The sequence below is a fragment of the Echiichthys vipera genome, assembly GCF_963691815.1.
Source record: "Echiichthys vipera genome assembly, chromosome: 1".
Lineage (NCBI taxonomy): Eukaryota > Metazoa > Chordata > Actinopteri > Perciformes > Trachinidae > Echiichthys > Echiichthys vipera.
The window spans coordinates 17,284,291-17,301,412 of NC_139826.1; the positions used below are offsets into that span (position 1 = coordinate 17,284,291).

The 17,122-nt window shown below is 39.4% G+C and overlaps 1 protein-coding gene across 1 annotated transcript; it reads right to left on the reverse strand.

The window, feature by feature from the left end:
* Positions 1–8,462: 8,462 nt before the first annotated feature.
* Positions 8,463–16,613, reverse strand: fbxo22 (F-box protein 22). Its single transcript, XM_083911350.1, has 7 exons — positions 16,443–16,613; positions 16,043–16,175; positions 15,144–15,231; positions 13,546–13,644; positions 11,123–11,275; positions 10,860–11,025; positions 8,463–10,306 (listed from the first exon to the last, which is right to left on the reverse strand). Exons 1-7 carry the CDS (start codon positions 16,571–16,573, stop codon positions 9,913–9,915), a joined length of 1,164 nt encoding a protein of 387 aa, XP_083767476.1. The 5' UTR covers positions 16,574–16,613; the 3' UTR covers positions 8,463–9,912.
* Between the last annotated feature and the right edge of the window lie 509 nt (positions 16,614–17,122).

The window sequence follows — 17,122 nt, forward strand, 5'->3', positions numbered from 1 at the left end:
GATTATTATTATTATTATAATTCATTCATATATGAGAAGGTCTTTAATGCACTGAGATCTGAACAATGTCAATGAAAAAACCCAAAAGACAGAACTGCCTCTGCTTCTACGTACAAACATAAAAACAACATCTTTTGCTGTCTTAAATACAAATAATGACCTTTCTGAATACCCCAGATGGTCTTATCTAACAGAAAATGGCAATTGCAAAATTCTGAAAAACATGGTTTTATGGAGAGGTTAGAAAAGACTGCAGAAGAGCATCTACAGGAAATAAATGATATTCAGGGGAGCAGGATTCCCTGGGGGTGGCAGACAAAATTACATTGTGGACTGTAGAGTTGTGGACCAGGTAGGAAAGGTCATTATGTGACAAAAGTTGCTCAAGGGACTTCACTGACCAAAACAGAAGGTCATGTAAGTTACTGGGAGCTAGGGGTGCTGAAGATGTTTTTCCTTCTTCGACAAATGTAGGTGTCTCATTCACCCCTATGCTATAAGACAGAATTAGAAGCAGCCTTCAAGAAAAGAAAAGGAAATCTTTGGCTTGCTGGGCGTATTAGCAAATGTAAGCATAAGCACCTAATAAACATTTGCATTGTCACTGTGAGAATGTTAGCATGCTGGTGTTAGCGGTATGCCCCAAAGCACTGCTGTATTATAGCTTAACAGAGCTGCTAGCTGGGCTGTAGACTCTTGTTAAAAAGGGCCATGTCTCTACTGTTGGCTAACAAAAAAATACATACAGTATATGACCATAAAAATCTTTGGAAGACTACAGAGAAAGAAAATCATGATAAAAACTGTATGGACATACTGATTTCTTTTGAATCAATTCGGCTTCAAATTGCTTTGAAGGTCCCAAATTCTAAAAAGTGAGATTTCCATGTCTTTTTTTAATCATAAAGCAGGTACTATATAAATAGTGTGAAAGTGTCAAAACGCTCAGTCCACAGACAAATGAACAAATATTCAGAAACTGTGTTTTTAAATGAGCCAGGTGATTTTACGGTTGAAATTCCACTATATTATGTATAGGTAGAAAGTGCTTTTACAGTCCCTCCCCGGTTGTACTGACAATGCAGACACGCCAAGAGAGCAAATGCAGAAGACCCAGAAACACTGAGCAATCAGAGCTGACTGGGCTTTTTCTGGAGGGGGACTTAAAGAGACAAACGCTAAAATGGAGTGTTTCAGACAGAGGTGAATACGGGTATATTTAGACAGACAGTATGAGAATAATATTGTGTTTTTGTATGAACCTGAAAATTAGAATAAAATGGGGCCTTTTATGTGAACTCATATTAATAGTACATTAATATCCTATTCCTATTTAAACTTTTATTGGAAACGGTTCATAAATCTTAAATTCTAGATGTACCAAATTATATACACTACCTAGTAGTCCTATTAGCATTGATACGGTGTTTACATACATTAGGCACTGGATATGAGTATGTCAGGTAATATTGTAGTATAGTACAGTTGAAAATGGTGCCATGCAATGGAAACGTGGAAATATGGAATAAAAATCATGTTCATGTTTTGAAATATAGTATATGTAATTAGCATCAATAATGAAAATGAAACCTATAAACTATGAGCCACTGTTTCCACACATTACATCAAACATAGGCGTTATGGTGCTCACTACCTTTCCTTAAAAAAAGCCCAATGGCAGCTTCAAAAATACACTTTCTGTGGGAGTAAAGAAAATGTATTTCCATCCAGGCACAATTTATCTTGAACCGCACTCGACTCTGTCCAAGTCCTCAGTGAACTAAAAGATCAACACACACAAGTTAGATTAGGCTGTCTGACCACAACACCTGAGGATCTAAAACACACCCAGAACTTGGCCAGAACATGGAGGCACAAAACAGATGTTCTCTGCTCCCACCAGCTGCTGTGGAAAACTGTGGAGAAGCTGGGCATCATTGTGTATTAGTGTTACAGACTCATTGCATATGAGTATGTGCACTGGTGGTGGAAAAGTAAACACTGCAAACTATTCCCTCTAACTTCTAATTTACAGTCAGACTCCATGCCTGAATGTAATAACAGCAGTTTAGACATTTCACACACTTGCGTGTTTGTTGTAGCACCATGAACTAAAAAAAAGTATTTTTCTTGCTGCTAAGAAAGCAAAGACAGTGGGTAATGTTTCTCTTTTGCTGCTGACTCACATACAGCGTAATATGGATTTCACATCAAAAGATGAAGAAGAAGAAAGACTGTCAGCTTTTACTTTACTGGCATCCAGATTAAACCTTGCTAAAAGAGTAATACCAGCAGAAAGGATAATTTACCTCACTTTTATTACCATTAGCTTTTGGGGCAATATACATCCCAGTCAATTCACTCACCAGTCTTTTCAAGGTAATAGCTTGTAAATACATTACTTGGTGTTAAGCATGGCGTTCATGTTGTAGGACAAAACACCTTATACAGAATTTACCGATTGCTTCAGGTTATTTCTTAGAACACCCAATTCAACTGCTAGCGGATATTTGAAGTCTGCCAGGCACATTAGCTCATTAATAATATTACAGATTAAAATATGATGAATTGGTAGACTGCACAATGGACTGTTCTGGCCCTGGTGTGACCAGTCTCTTATCTGACCTTTACAGATACTCACTGTATAAGACACAGGAGACACTGAAACCCTTGTGGGGCAAGACTAAGACAGCACATGTGCATAAGCCTTCTTCATATTAAAGAGGTCTGTGGACCTTTTTACACTATAGTTTCAAACAATAGAGTATTTCTTCAGACACTTTAGGGGATGCAGGTCTTGACAGACTTAATGAGTGAAAAGACAGATTTCAGTGGACTTGTGAAACTGACTTAACTGACTGAATAACGGACAACCATAGGAGACAAAGTATTTCTAGTTCTAACTGTGTTTGAGAAGATGCCTGTTGCATCTTGAGCATTATGCAGAATTCGTAGCAACAACTGTTATGAAATTGTGAATGTTTAATTCAGTAAAGAGTGAGTGAGTAATTATAATTATAATGGCATCTCCGGGAACAATTTACTGGAAGGAGACTTTTCCCGAAGATAAGACTGATTAGTTTGAAAATGACAATGTTTTGATGATGATATATGGAGAAAGCTGTAATGCTATAGAAGCTCACTTGTCAAAAAGAAAAAGATAAAATTCAAGCAAGGATGGCTCTAAAAGTCCTCAAAAATGAAGGTAGACACTTGCCCAGGCTAAATGCTTTAAAATTCATTGTTCCCTTTTTAAAAGCAGATCAGCCCTAATACAGGTTGTAGTTTTCTCCTAACCAACAATTGTTATTATTCATGGCTAATAAATGGCTTACATTATGCCAGTGTACTGTATGAACAGAGCCAACATGTTGTAGGCAACATTTCTCTCAACAGGGAGAAAGACAACTCCCACCCTCTGAAGAAACCATCCAACCTCTCCACCCTCCCACTGGCACTGAATAAACAACAGGGTAAACAGCGACGTGGGGAGGGAGACGAATAGCCCAGAATCTTAAAGGGAAATACAACTCACCGTATACAACAATCCCATCAAATTAGAGTCTTCAGATTAGATTTGCATACATGAACGCATTTTTCTCTAAAGCCTGAGTCCAGTCGCAACTCTCGGACATCGTTGGAGGCAAAATATCAGTCAGCTAAAAGCAAGCAGTGGCAGAAAGTGATTGTGTATATTTACTCAAGCACTGCACTCAACTACTTTACGTGAGTATTTCTATTTTCTGCTACTGTTTACTTCTACTTTACTACATCTCAGTGGGAAATATTGGGCTTTTTTTCTAAATACAATTTATCTGGCATCTATAGTTAATGGTTACTTTTAAGATTTAGATTTTAGATGATAACACATAAGATAATCGTATAAAATACAAAGATTGTCTCCCAGCCCAAAGAGGTAAAATTGTCCAATGTTTCACAAAAAAGGCAATAAGACAAATTTGTTTAGCAAATCTTTTTTTCTTCTTTTCAACTAAATTGAATCATCTCACAAACTCTCAGATTAATTCTGGGACCCTTTGGAGTGGTCCCTGTCCATGAGGTTGGAAACAACTGGACTAAAGAACATGATATTTTTTAAAGTGGTCAAAACAAAAGCAGCTCCCCCTCAAACTGCTCCAACAGAAAGAGGCTTCTTACACATGGATGAATCACTATTAATAATCTAATAATATCATATAAAAAAAAAATAGTCACTGGGACCTTTTTTCTGCAGACCCAGTAATATTCTAAGCACATTTTGTCGATAATTCTTCTGTACTATTACGCAAATAATTTGGAATTAATTCCATTTACTAATAATTGAGTATTTTACACTGTAATACTAGTACTTTTACTTTAAGGGTATTTTCGGTATTTTCAACCCTATTACTCTTGTGCAGTTCTGTGTAAGTGACAAATAGTAACACTTTTTTTTAAATTGGTCCAGTATTGACCGGACTGCAATGTATTTGAACGGAGCAATAACGACTGTCAATGTGAGTTCACTGAAAGTGCTTGTTTTGGCCACTGATAGACTCAGATTACTATTACTACTATATGTGATTTTTTTTTCATATTGCATGTATTATTATGCATGACTTGAATATCACTCTTCAGAAGTAAGAGATATTTCTAGTGGAACGCAACCGTGAGGTATAGTCTCCTGTTTTAGGATGCATTTCACCTCAAACATAGCATGATATGACATTGCAACTGAGGCCTGCTGAGCAGAGCTCTGTACGGGGCCAAGAGCAGAACTGGTGCTCTTATAAAAGCACAAATGCAGCAGTGATTTAGGGCTATTCATTTAGGTCAAGAAAATAAATGCAGCTAGTTAAGAGGAAACAAATTAGAGAGTCATGCTACGCCAGCAGAATCATGAGTTAACAGAAGAATGATTTTTCACTGCTCTCCCTTACCTCGTACGTCGTCTTCACACACACACACACACACACACACACACACACACACACACACACACACACACACACACACACACACACACACACACACACACACACACACACACACACACACACACACACACACACACACACACACACACACACACACACACACACACACACACACACGCGCACACACGCACACACACACACACACACACACACACACACACACACAGGCTACAGCGTGTCCCCTCGGTAATGCATCAGCTGTTCTCACTACACAGTCGGAGAGCACAGTTTAAAAATGGAAAGCTGGGACAAAACTGGAGGTGGTGAGGATTCGTTGGACAAATCTGTTAATTTGTAATAATCAGGGATAATAAAAATAGTCCATATACTGTATGTTTTTCCACATTGAGGATGGACATAGTGACCTGTGTTTTTTACGGCTGCAGAATGGACGCTCTGTAATCAGCATTGTGCAGGTGTGTTTCTGCATCTTAGCGTGTGTCTGTGTTTAGCATTCAGAGTGACGAGGGTCAGAGACACCTCAACGGTAGCAGTGTCTGAGTGAATAAAGGTCATTATTGTAGAAAAGGGAGGCACAGAAACCTTGGAAACAGTGAAAGAGAGGAGACAGGATGAAGAGGAGAAGCTGAGATCAGAAAAAAAGAGGCATGCTGGGAAAATGAGGTGTCGTGAAAGGAAGGAATCCATAGGAATGTGGTCTATGTCCTACAGACACTCCTCATTTACTACTTCAATTACAATGCATCTCTGACATTCGACCATACATTCTTTTAGCTTACACTTTGACCCATTTTCTTCGCCATATGTCAGAAAATAAAATAAATACTGCTTTGGAATATGAGGAGAGAGTGAGAAGGCATTAGAAAAAACAGACTTTACTCACTCAGCATTTGCCATGATGCCGGCTGATGGAGAGAGGAGAGATGTGGAGAGGGTTGTCACAAGGTTTCCACTGAGTTCTGGCGTTGTTAGTGCTGCAGTTCACCTTTTCGCCTGATAGACACTGCTTTCATGTTGAACCTGAGAAGAACATAGTCATTATTGCATTGAAGTTTTTTCAAAAGGGTTTTGGGTACCGCTTTCTATTAAGGTTCTTGTTAGCGTTAGTTAATAGGTAATAAGGGCCTTATAAGTCTTTATAAGATGCGTATGTGTAAATAACACCATGAACATGTTTATTGTTAGTTTCCAAGACATTATAAGAACATAAAAGTAACACATTAATATGCATTTATTAGCGTTAACTATGCACTTATTAACAGTTAGCTATGCTTTTTGGTACTACCTGATCTAAAGAACAATCCCTTGTTAGGGTTGTTGGACCAGTCCCAGCCTGGTCAGATGCGTACATGAACTGATGAAGCCTCTTGGATGAGAGGTGAAACGTCTTCCTAGACAAATAACCAAGTCCAGTTGCTTTTGACTGAAATTGCTTTGGAAATAATGATGACCTGGACAAATGAGAATATTCACAGGCTTGTTAGGGTTAATATAGCCTTTATTATGTGCTTTTAAGGACTTAAGGCCCTTATTACCTGTCAAGTAATGCCTATTACAAGTACCTTAATATAAAGTGTTCCCAGTTATTGCATAAATTCACTAATGTTAAATGGAGGACTATTAATAATCTGGGTGGCTAAAAACTTTAAATTCAGGTGCAGCAGTAGTCAGATATTCATAAAGTTAGTTTAAGATCTGTTATCCGCAGCATTTCAATATAAATCCGAACTGGATTTCTAAATACCATGATGGACATTAGGGACATTCCATAAAATTAATTTAAGAATAGTATTCAGCCTAATAAAGCACCTTCTTCTCAATGATTTGTTTCCTTTAACTGCAGATGAAAAATGTTAAATGAGTAAAGCATGGCTTTCGACACATGCTTGCCAAGCCACAGTGACAACTGTATGTGTCTGACTAACACAAACACTAACTTTTGGAGCTGTATAAGCCACAAATGTTTTTTGAAAAGTTGCATTCAATGAAAATGTCTGACTGGTAACCCTAAACATATGGGGAACTTTAGCAAATGTAAACTTCTAATCACACTTAGCCTACAGCTCAAACAATCGACACTCACCATCAACAGTAATAACCCCATGCATCTGTGATAAACAGCTGATTGCTGTATCATTTTCCTACTAAATGAGATCTACACGCAACTAATGAGAGCTTCTGCCTGTACATAAATGGATTATTTATTTGCAGCAAAGGACCTACCTGTGTGAGATTTACATTGTTGACGGGTAAGCGTGTCTCTTGCTGCCCCCTTGCTGATAGTAATGTCTCCCTCGGTGGTGATCAGAGTAAGCGAAGCAGCAGAAGGCTCGCAGTGTGTGTAGGCTGCAGCTATCCTTAGCACTTTTGCATTGAAGGAGCACCACCACCACCACCAACACCACCGCTGCTGCTGCTGCTCCCACTTGTGCTGCTTGGATTTCAGTGCAAAAACCAAAGAGGAACTGAAGCTCATACGCAAGAAGCATCGTCACTCGGCGAGATCATATTAGCATCTATAGTGTTATTCATATTAGCATCTTAAGTGCAGTCTCCTCTTGGGGATGGGAGCGTTGAGGGGCTGCGTGTGCTGCTCCAGATCCAGATCCCGCTCCTCAGCCGAGGGTTTCCCCGGCGAGCGCAGTGGGGAACCCTGCTAAAGAAGCTGTCCAGGTGCTGAAAGCGAGCCCGACGATGCCTCGGCTCTCTACCGACCCACTTCCACACAGCAGCGGCCGGGGCAACACAAAGGGAGCATTTCATCCAAACGCCATCAAAACATTGACGTTTTCGTGCCGGAGACTGACAGTAGCCAATGAATCGTGTGACATTTACATCGCTCCGGTCACGACATAGCAGTCTAAAAATGTTGGCTGTGGGGTTGACGTGTGTGTGTGTGTGTGTGTGTGTGTGTGTGTGTGTGTGTGTGTGTGTGTGTGTGTGTGTGTGTGTGTGTGTGTGTGTGTGTGTGTGTGAGAGAGAGAGAGAGAGAGAGTAAGAGAGAGAGAGAGAGAGAGAGAGAGAGAGAGAGAGAGCCTGTGAGTAGATTTTCTCAGTTTCCGATTGAGGCCAATTTGAGAGCGGATTATCGCCAGAGATGGTTTTATTAGCTTTACGCCTGGTCGGTCGTCTCTCTCCGTGTCATGATCGGGGTTTTTTTATTTTTATGCTTTCCCAAAATAAAAGATACTATGGGAATATAAATTGCCTTAACAGCAATTGGCTTAACCGTTTGTCATTCGCCGGTATTAGCCAGTCGATGGTTAAAGCGCACATCAATCTCTCTCAAACGTCTCTTCCCGAAGATGTTATAGGCTGAGGCTCACTTTTCATGACGTGCGCAAATAAGGAAAAGTGGTGATGTGAATTAATAGTAGTAGGCCTGTAGTTAGAACCGAGGTAGGATGCGTGGCGTCCAGTGTGCTCAGTGACTGGGTCTAAAGATGCTGCTGTGACGGTTTTAACAGTGGAGTTATAAAGAAATGAATAGAAAACAAGGCCAATCATACGCACTGAATGTAATTTATTGAGGAAATGAGCAGAACAGATATGATTTGGCACATGTAGAAAAGTGCATCAACACCAAAACAACTTTGTTCAATGGGCCTTAAACACTAACAAAAAATACACTTTTTAATTTCCTCTTCAAAATCTAAATGGGAAAATGTGCATACAAAGGAGATCTTCTAAGGATTTCTATAAAAAGGAAAAGATTGGAATTTTCTGTTGGAACTACCTGACCGACAAACACATTGGGAAATTGCACCTTTGTGGCATCAGAATATTCTTCTGAGTGAGGAAAAATCATGATATCAATCAATGACAAGGGCCATCTAGAAAATAATACATCAATAAAGCATTAATAGATCTTGACAGAGACCAATATTCTATTGTATAAAGGCATCTGTAATATTTGGACCTTCTTTTTCAAATGTGCAGTTAGGTAGTTAGTCAAAAATACCCTTTACCAATTTATTACTTTAGCAAAGGATACCAAATACATCATCATCATCTACACCAGTTACATCACTTTCTTTCTTTTGTTTTTCTATCTTGGACATTATATCTTCAATTTCCAATAACTGTTTAAGTTGTAAATTGTAGAAGCCTAAAATAAGGTGAAATTGAGAGTTTCTGCTGGTCAGTGTCACTTACAGAGCCATTAGGGCAGCTGTTCTGTCCTGCTCTCTTCTGTTTTAAGCTGCAAAAGCCAGGTAGTTTAAGTAACCATTAACAGTTGGAAGTAGGTAGTAGGAGATATGACCTGACATGTGGCCAACAAAAGAGGCACTGTAAGTTTCTGACTAAGTTCCTTGTGCCCAATCGAACCATAGTAGATAGATATCTTGCAAAAGACTATTAATTGGTAGGAAAATGTTTTTTTTTTCTTCAATTTTGGTGAGAAAGTGTAAAAACCTATGCAACAAGGAAGAGCATACAAATCAAGATCACCTTGATTTTGTGGAAGAAGGACCACACTCCTCTTACTCACATGAATAAAAAGTGCCTGCGCTGAACCAACAACTTCAACAAACGCTTGTGGGAAACACAAGTGTATATTTCTACTCACCTGCAAAGCAAACAGATGATGAGATCGATGTTGTAGGGTAAGATATGCCTTGAACGTGTGCGAAACTTGGGAAAAAATATATACACATATATTTTACAGGAGTCTTTTTCACATATGAAAGCTAAAAGAGATAATCACTTTGTCATTTTATATCTGAACTTTGAGAAACTCACTAGTTTTAATATGAAGCTGTGTTTACACACAGTCTCACAGGGACACACTTTCCACAAATGATGCCATTACACCGATGGCTAAAGGGATAATTTTGCCGTGTTATGAGCAGAAATGGTGACCGCAATAATCTGAGTCCTAATGTGAGTAGTAACACTCTTGTTCTCGACTGTTGGTGGCAACAGGAGCATGATGGGTCATCGTTTTCTCTTGTTCATCCATTGTCATTGTGGGTCAGCCTAGATGGACCAGGGTCATGACTGTAGTGTACTCATGCTGCAGACTGTCCGTGTCAGTGTCGCACAGCGTGTAGTCGTCTTTAACGATTCGGTCGCAGCCAATCTCGCCGTTGCCGAACAGGCCGAAGAGCGGGGTGTTGGGAAAAACCTTGTGAAAGGCATCAGCCTCCACGTTCGCCTGGTTATGGTAGTAGTTCTGGCCTCTCCCCACGCAGGCGAACATGAACCCTAGGGTGTTCCTCTCTGGAATTTTGGCTGCCTTTAGCCGCCGGATTGTGGCTTCAGCCGCCTTTGGGTTGCTGACGTGTTGGTCCAAGAGCACAGATGCACCCTGCACCTTAGGGCCACTCAGTGCCAGGCCCACCACACCGTATGCACCCTGGCTACAGCTATAGAGTGAGAAATGATGGGAGAGGAGGTGTGTGAATATTGCAAAGAGAATGCACTAAAGAAATGCTACCGCAAGTGTTAGAATATGGTAAAATACGTTTTGTGTAGCACACAGTTAATTAAACCATCTTGACAGCAGAAACACACACACACACCACATAGTTTGACCCACAAAAACACCTCTAACCACTGGTATTGACTTTCAGAGTGATGTGCAATGGCACCCCATGGTCGGATACTGCTTTTTTTTTTTTTTTTTTAATATTTCATCAAGAAAGCAAATACCAGGAAAAACAGCAGGGCAAGACCCTGAACCACCAGCCTCTAACCTCACGACAGCTGGAACCCCAAGTCGGTATGTTAAATTTGCCAGTTAATGTTATCAGTAGGTTATGGTTAGACTGTTTAATGAAGAGATTTTTTTCCAGTATCTATGCAAAGACCGTCAAACTATGCTTGAGGAAGCCTCAAAGTATGTATTGTATTAAAAGCAATATTTTTCCCAAAATAGCGAAGAAATAAGCATGATTTAAGTAAAGGACATTAACTCACCAGTGTCTGGGAGGAGAGAAGACACTTTCTACCAGCCCTCCAGCAATGAGAGCTTTGCTCTTGGCCAGCGGCTCCAGTATCTGGCTGAGGAAGTGTGCCCCTCCAGTTTTATATGCCTCATAGACAAACATCAGTACCACACGCAGATCTGGGTTGTCGACTAGTCCTGGAAATAACAGTACAACAAACAAAAGAGTAAAGCAAAAACAAGTTCTGGAAGATTTTACAAGGTTACTAAATAAGTGTTGTAAGCCTACACTCACCTGCTTCTTTCAGGGCTGTTGGAGAGATGGAATCCTTACAGAAATGAAAGGGCTTGATGTGGACCCCTTCTATGCTGGGGAACATGACTGCAAAGCCAGCTTCTCCCTCCTGGTACTCCTGAGGAAGGCTGGAGCAAGAGCCAGTGGGAGTCACTGCACAGAGGAGCAGGCGTGAGGCAGAATATTAAGTTATATGCAGTAACTTGCATGCATCGTGTGTGATGAAGACTTAATTCAAGCCAAAAACTTCATAAAGTTTATTTCACCAGTGAGTTCCTCTTCTAAAACGGTTCACTTAAAGTGTGTTGTAAAAGTGTTAACTTGGAGAGAAGATCTGCGGGATCTTGGCACAAGACTAGGAACCACTAAGTAAATGTGCTGTAGATGCACATTAATAACTTTAAGGTGCTGTACTTAAAATACTGAGCAAAATTCACTCTGGACTAGGTAAATACAGCACACAGTAGATTCATTTAATACCATCCTCCACTGTGTTAAAGTTAATAATACTATGAAATAATACTATGTCCAAGTGCATCACAAGTAATCTTTTGAATACTGCACAGACATACTACCAACATGCATACATAATTAGAGGAACTTGAGGCTATATGGCAGACTTATTGCAAGTAATCTGTAGATTCAACCTCATCCAATCAAAGATTCCATTCAATGAAATTAGATGTGCGCGGTGACCTTGTAATGACCCTCAGCCGCAGTATCACAAAATGAATGTTATCACAAACAGCTGAGGCCGCCATTAAACCTGATAGACGACAGAAACCAGATAGGCCATCATCTTGAGGAAAGAGAACATGGCTGATGGAGAGTCACTTCTCCGCAGGGTTGTGATTATATGGAGGAATGGGGAGCACAGCACCGGGCAGACTAGGCAATCTATCAGAGGGAGAGGCAGGGAAGTGCCAGCCACCAGTGGTGCTTTCTAACTAGGCAGCAGCAGTGGGGATTTATGCGTTGTCCTCTATGCTGAAAGGTGAACTTCTTTGATATACCCAAGACACTTGGTTACCTTTCATATATTTCTCAGCCATCCTAGTAGATGAACATGCATGCTTTTTTTCAATTATTATCATTATCTAGGGATGCAAATTATCGAGTAATTCATTAATTGATAGTTGTTTCATCTTATCGATCGATTAATTGATAAGCGGCAATTCTTCTGAGGAGCTGAATTTCCCTCTGAATAGGTTAATTGTTCCTTTTTAATGGAATTCCATTACTAGGCAACATCTTTGGTCCCTGTTAACTTCTGTCAGCTGATGTCGTTCACATTCACTGTAACAGGAATCAAACTAGGACACATTTAGAATGTTTATGTTAACAACTTTGAAATGGTCTATATGTAACATAAAATGCTATCTTCCTTATAAAGAAAAAATGCACACCATATTCCTTAATCACTCACTTGAGGGCAGGAAATAAGATTTTGGTAGCATATCAAACATATTCTGAATAGATAATATCCAAATGTTACACAGACTTGAATAGAAGAATACAATTCTATGCCAGTGAGGCATGCCCTCTCTCTGTGAGTAGGACTGCTGACATTACCTGCCAGTCCGGTTCAATGTAGTGACATGTAACTGTGATGTAGCTTTCTGTAGTCAAGGAAGTCCAACAGTCTGTTGTGAGGGCCACATTCGCGGTTGCAAGTTGTGTTTTCAACTCGGCCTTCTTCCTCGCGTAGCTTGCTTTTACGTGGGTGGTTATGGTTGTTCTAGAGGGGATATTGTACCCTGGCTCGATGTACTTTATTACCTCTCGATATCCCTGTCCGTCAACGACATTTATCTGCAGCATGTCTGTGGTAACCGTGTTACATATCCGCTCGGTAATGCCCTCTGCTTTCGTGGAGTCACGCCCTTCGTCCCAACGCTGTGGTGATTGTAGGCTGAGAACCACTTGCTGCCTGTAACACGGCTGAATGTGACATATTTAGGTAGTAATTCAACAAAGTTGTGGTGTTGTTGTACTTTAAAATACTTCCACATATCGTGCATTTGCCATCTTTGTCGTCATCGACCAACTTAAAGTGGTTCTATACTGCGCACCGTTTTGCCCTCCTCATCCTGTCAGTGTACCGCTTCTCCTTTGTTTTGTTGTTGTCTTCAGGGCCCTGCTATGCTTTTGTTCCCGCGTGTGAGTCAAGTTTGTCTTGCGCCTTCATGTGGACTGGCAGGGAATTACGGGTTCAAAACGCAATTCATTTTTTTCAATTGAGTAATTTCTTATAGACCATTAATCGATTCAATATCGATTCGACAATCGATAAATTGTTTGCATCCCTATTATCAACATTAAATTATGCTAATTATGCTATTTTTAGAGGGAAGAGTTGGGTATTTTATTGTCTTTTATGTGAACGAGGAAATTTGAGAGGGAGAGAAAAGAGGAACACTTACAGACTATGCCTAGTGTGGTGACGCCCATGATGTCACAGCCTTCGGGGAAGAGCAGGTTCAGTTCTTGGACTGCGTTTGGACTGCGGCGACTCTTTTTTGCTTCAGAGTAGTTAAGAAAAAAAAACATGTTAATGAGAAAGAATAGAATAGAATTACTTTAATGATCCCAGATTGGGAAATTATTTTGTAGGACACTGTTTTATATGCTAATAATCTAATCTAACGATAAGCACATAGTATATTGCTGGAAAGTAAAAAGTCCTTTATGCAACTATTTTAGATTCAGAGAAATGTTCACCAGAAAATCACCTCTTTCTTACCAAAGAGACCGTAAGACTGTTTCTATAATGTAACAAAACACTGCTCAACACCTATTTAATAGATTTTAAAATTCAGTCAGCAAGTCAGTTAAAACAAGGTATATTAAACTGCAGGTAACCTTAGCAAGTATGAAATAAACTTCCCCATAACAAAACTGATAATAAACACACTCCAAATGACACCTTCAACTAGAGCTGCAAATAATAAATCGATTTAACTGTTTTCTGACATTTTATAGACCGATTAATTGAGAAAATAATCAAAGTGTTAGTTTCAGCCCTACCATCAACACGTCTTCTCTGATTTTTAAATGAGTGAACTGCTGTGATATGTAATTGCAATAATACTCTCTAATGGGGTGTTTGTGCCAAGAGTGCAGGTGATCATTCATAAAAAATGTCCCAGAAACTGCAGTGAGAAAGAGGAACGAGGGTCACAAGTTGAAACTAACAAATATAACATGACCAAACTCTCATACAGGACATGTCTTTCTGCCAGTGGTGGAATCTAACTAAATACATTAATTCAAGTACTGTAGTCACTTAAGTACAAATTTGAGGAGCTTAGAATGTCCATTTTATGCAACTTTATACTTCTATTGCACTACTTATCTGACACTTACGTTACTTCCAGTGAAAACCAGGTATCTCCAGATGTGTTTATTTTGGATGTTTGTGCAGAGCTGAAGGATGAAGTGTTCCTTAATGGCCTAATCTCTTAAGCTAAATAAAGTCTTTAAAAAGCCTCTTGGATCAGCTGAAATACATCACCACGAAGCAGAAAACAGGGCAGTTTTTCTGACACCATGAAAATTCACTTTTAAGAGATGTGTTGTTCTCACAGTCACTTATGCTACAACCCTACGATGATCTTAGAGAATGTGATGCATTGCTGTAGATTAAACTACCCAGCAGTATATAAAGGGCTTAAAATGAAAACACATATATATGATGTTTTTGAATTAATATTACTGCTGCATTAATGTGTATAACAGTAAAATACTGCCTGGGAACATTTTAATACACAATCAATACTTTGAGCAAATGTTGCTGATAATATTTACATCATTTTACTTCAGTAAGTTTTTGAATGCAGAACTTTTATTTGTTCTTTTACTTGTGTACAGGTTATGAAAGTTTCTTCCATCGCAGCTTTCCACTAACCAAACCGGAACAATTATGCATGGGACAGATGTGAAAATATCTGACATATATTCGGTCTAATGAACACAATATAATTAAGTCCAAAAGCACAGAGTACCCATATCTAATACCAACCTTTATTCTGTCTGTAGCAATAAGCCTGTCCATGGAAGGCCTCGTAGTCTACCAAAGCCAGAACTGTTTTGGGCAGGAGAAACACTTTCTGTAAACAATCAGGCACAATCAAGCAAAGAGCATGTGTTAAAACAATGTTAAAAACCTTTGTTTAATGCAAGCTGGACACAATACATGACCCAACAATTTACCGCACATTATTAGTAAATTTTCACTTAAAAATACTTTGAGATCCTTATCCTCTCTTTGAACATTTTCAGATTTTTAGGGAGATTATTTCTGGCTGATAAGATAAGAAAATCTTCAAAACAATAACTACCAACAGGATGTTTACCGCACTTTGGCAACTTCAAGTGGTCGAAAGTAACTAAGTACATTTACTCAAGTACTGTACTTAAGTACAATTTTGAGGTACTTGTAGCTGTACTAGTTACTAGTTACTTTACAAATTCAGATTATTAATACACACCATCTTAAACAAATGAAATAGCATATTAAATTATAGATTAAGCTACACAGCAGTATAAGGCAAAAACAATTAGCTCCACCATTATCAGCTGCAACATTAATGTAATATTTACATTAATCCACCAATACTTATTGTCTAATAATATAATATTCTGAAATGGGCCATTTTAAACAATTAATACTTGTTGTACTTTAAGTACATTTTGATGCTAATACTTAAGTGTTTTTACTTAAGTAACATTTTGAATGAAGGACTTTCACTTGTAACTATTTCTACAGTGTGATATTACTACTTTTACTTAAGTGAAAGCTCCGAGTACTTATTCTACCACACCACTGGCAAATTTTATACTTCACAACAACATTGAATTACACATTGGCCAAGTAACGAAGGTCTTTCAACGCCCCCTAAACATCTTCCCGTGACTTACCTCCACCTCCTCAGCCAGGATGCTGGAGAGGACATGGGCCTCTGTAGAGGACGGTCCACAGGCTGACACCCAGGTCAGCTGCTGCTGAGTCCTCAGCACTCTCCGGGCACAGTTCCTCCATAGTCTGCACACACTGAGGACAACCACAAACACACCCAGCTTTACCTGCTGCTAACAGAGTTGGCCATAAAGTTCCTGCTTCTGTCAGAAAATCACGACTGTGCAGCTGCAAGCAATTACACATTAAACGTAAGGTTGAATAAAACGACTCCTGAACCCTCTGGCTGCCACTTTAGCTCTCTAACTCAAATGTGTGTCTGTGGAAAGTGTTTTGACTTCCACTCGACAGCCATTAACGTGAGCGAAGTTAACTGTTTAGCACACAAACACGCTCCGCTACCTTGCGATCCGGAGGAGCGATTTGGTTGGTACGAAGGTCAGAATTCGCTCAACCACTTCGGCAACATTGCTTAATATGTATGCGGCCTTGCTGTCTTGTAAAGAAAAGGAAAAATCCTCATTTTCATCCATATTTCGCTCTCTAGTCGTGGGGTTTTCCAGCACGGCTGCCCAGCTACGAACTTTCACCTCCGCTGTCTGCTTCTCCTCCACCGCTGCCGAGCTGACACACCGCCCCCCTGCGGCGAGGAGGAGCAGTGACACTTTCCCCTACATCTACTGTTAAGCTTTAAAGTAAAGTAGGTACATATGTTACTGGGTGAATTGATAAAAGATTAAATTACATTTGTTTCTCATATAAATCATTACATAAATAGGACAGTGTGAAGATCACTTAATTAAATAATCCTATGGAGAAACTAGGTGAATCTTGCAGGCAGGACTGATATCTAGAAGGCTACATCTCATCTCTGAATCACTGATTTGAATGGAAAACTATTTATTTAAAGTATTATATGCAAATAAGGAGGACCCCAGTGTATATTTACACTGTACACAATGTATTAATTTATTTTAAATATTTTTTCAAATTAATTCACCGTTTTAAATTATATTATGTCAAGTCATTGGCTCATAGTATCATTTACTCAAAGATAACAATTAAAGAGTGATACACGTTTA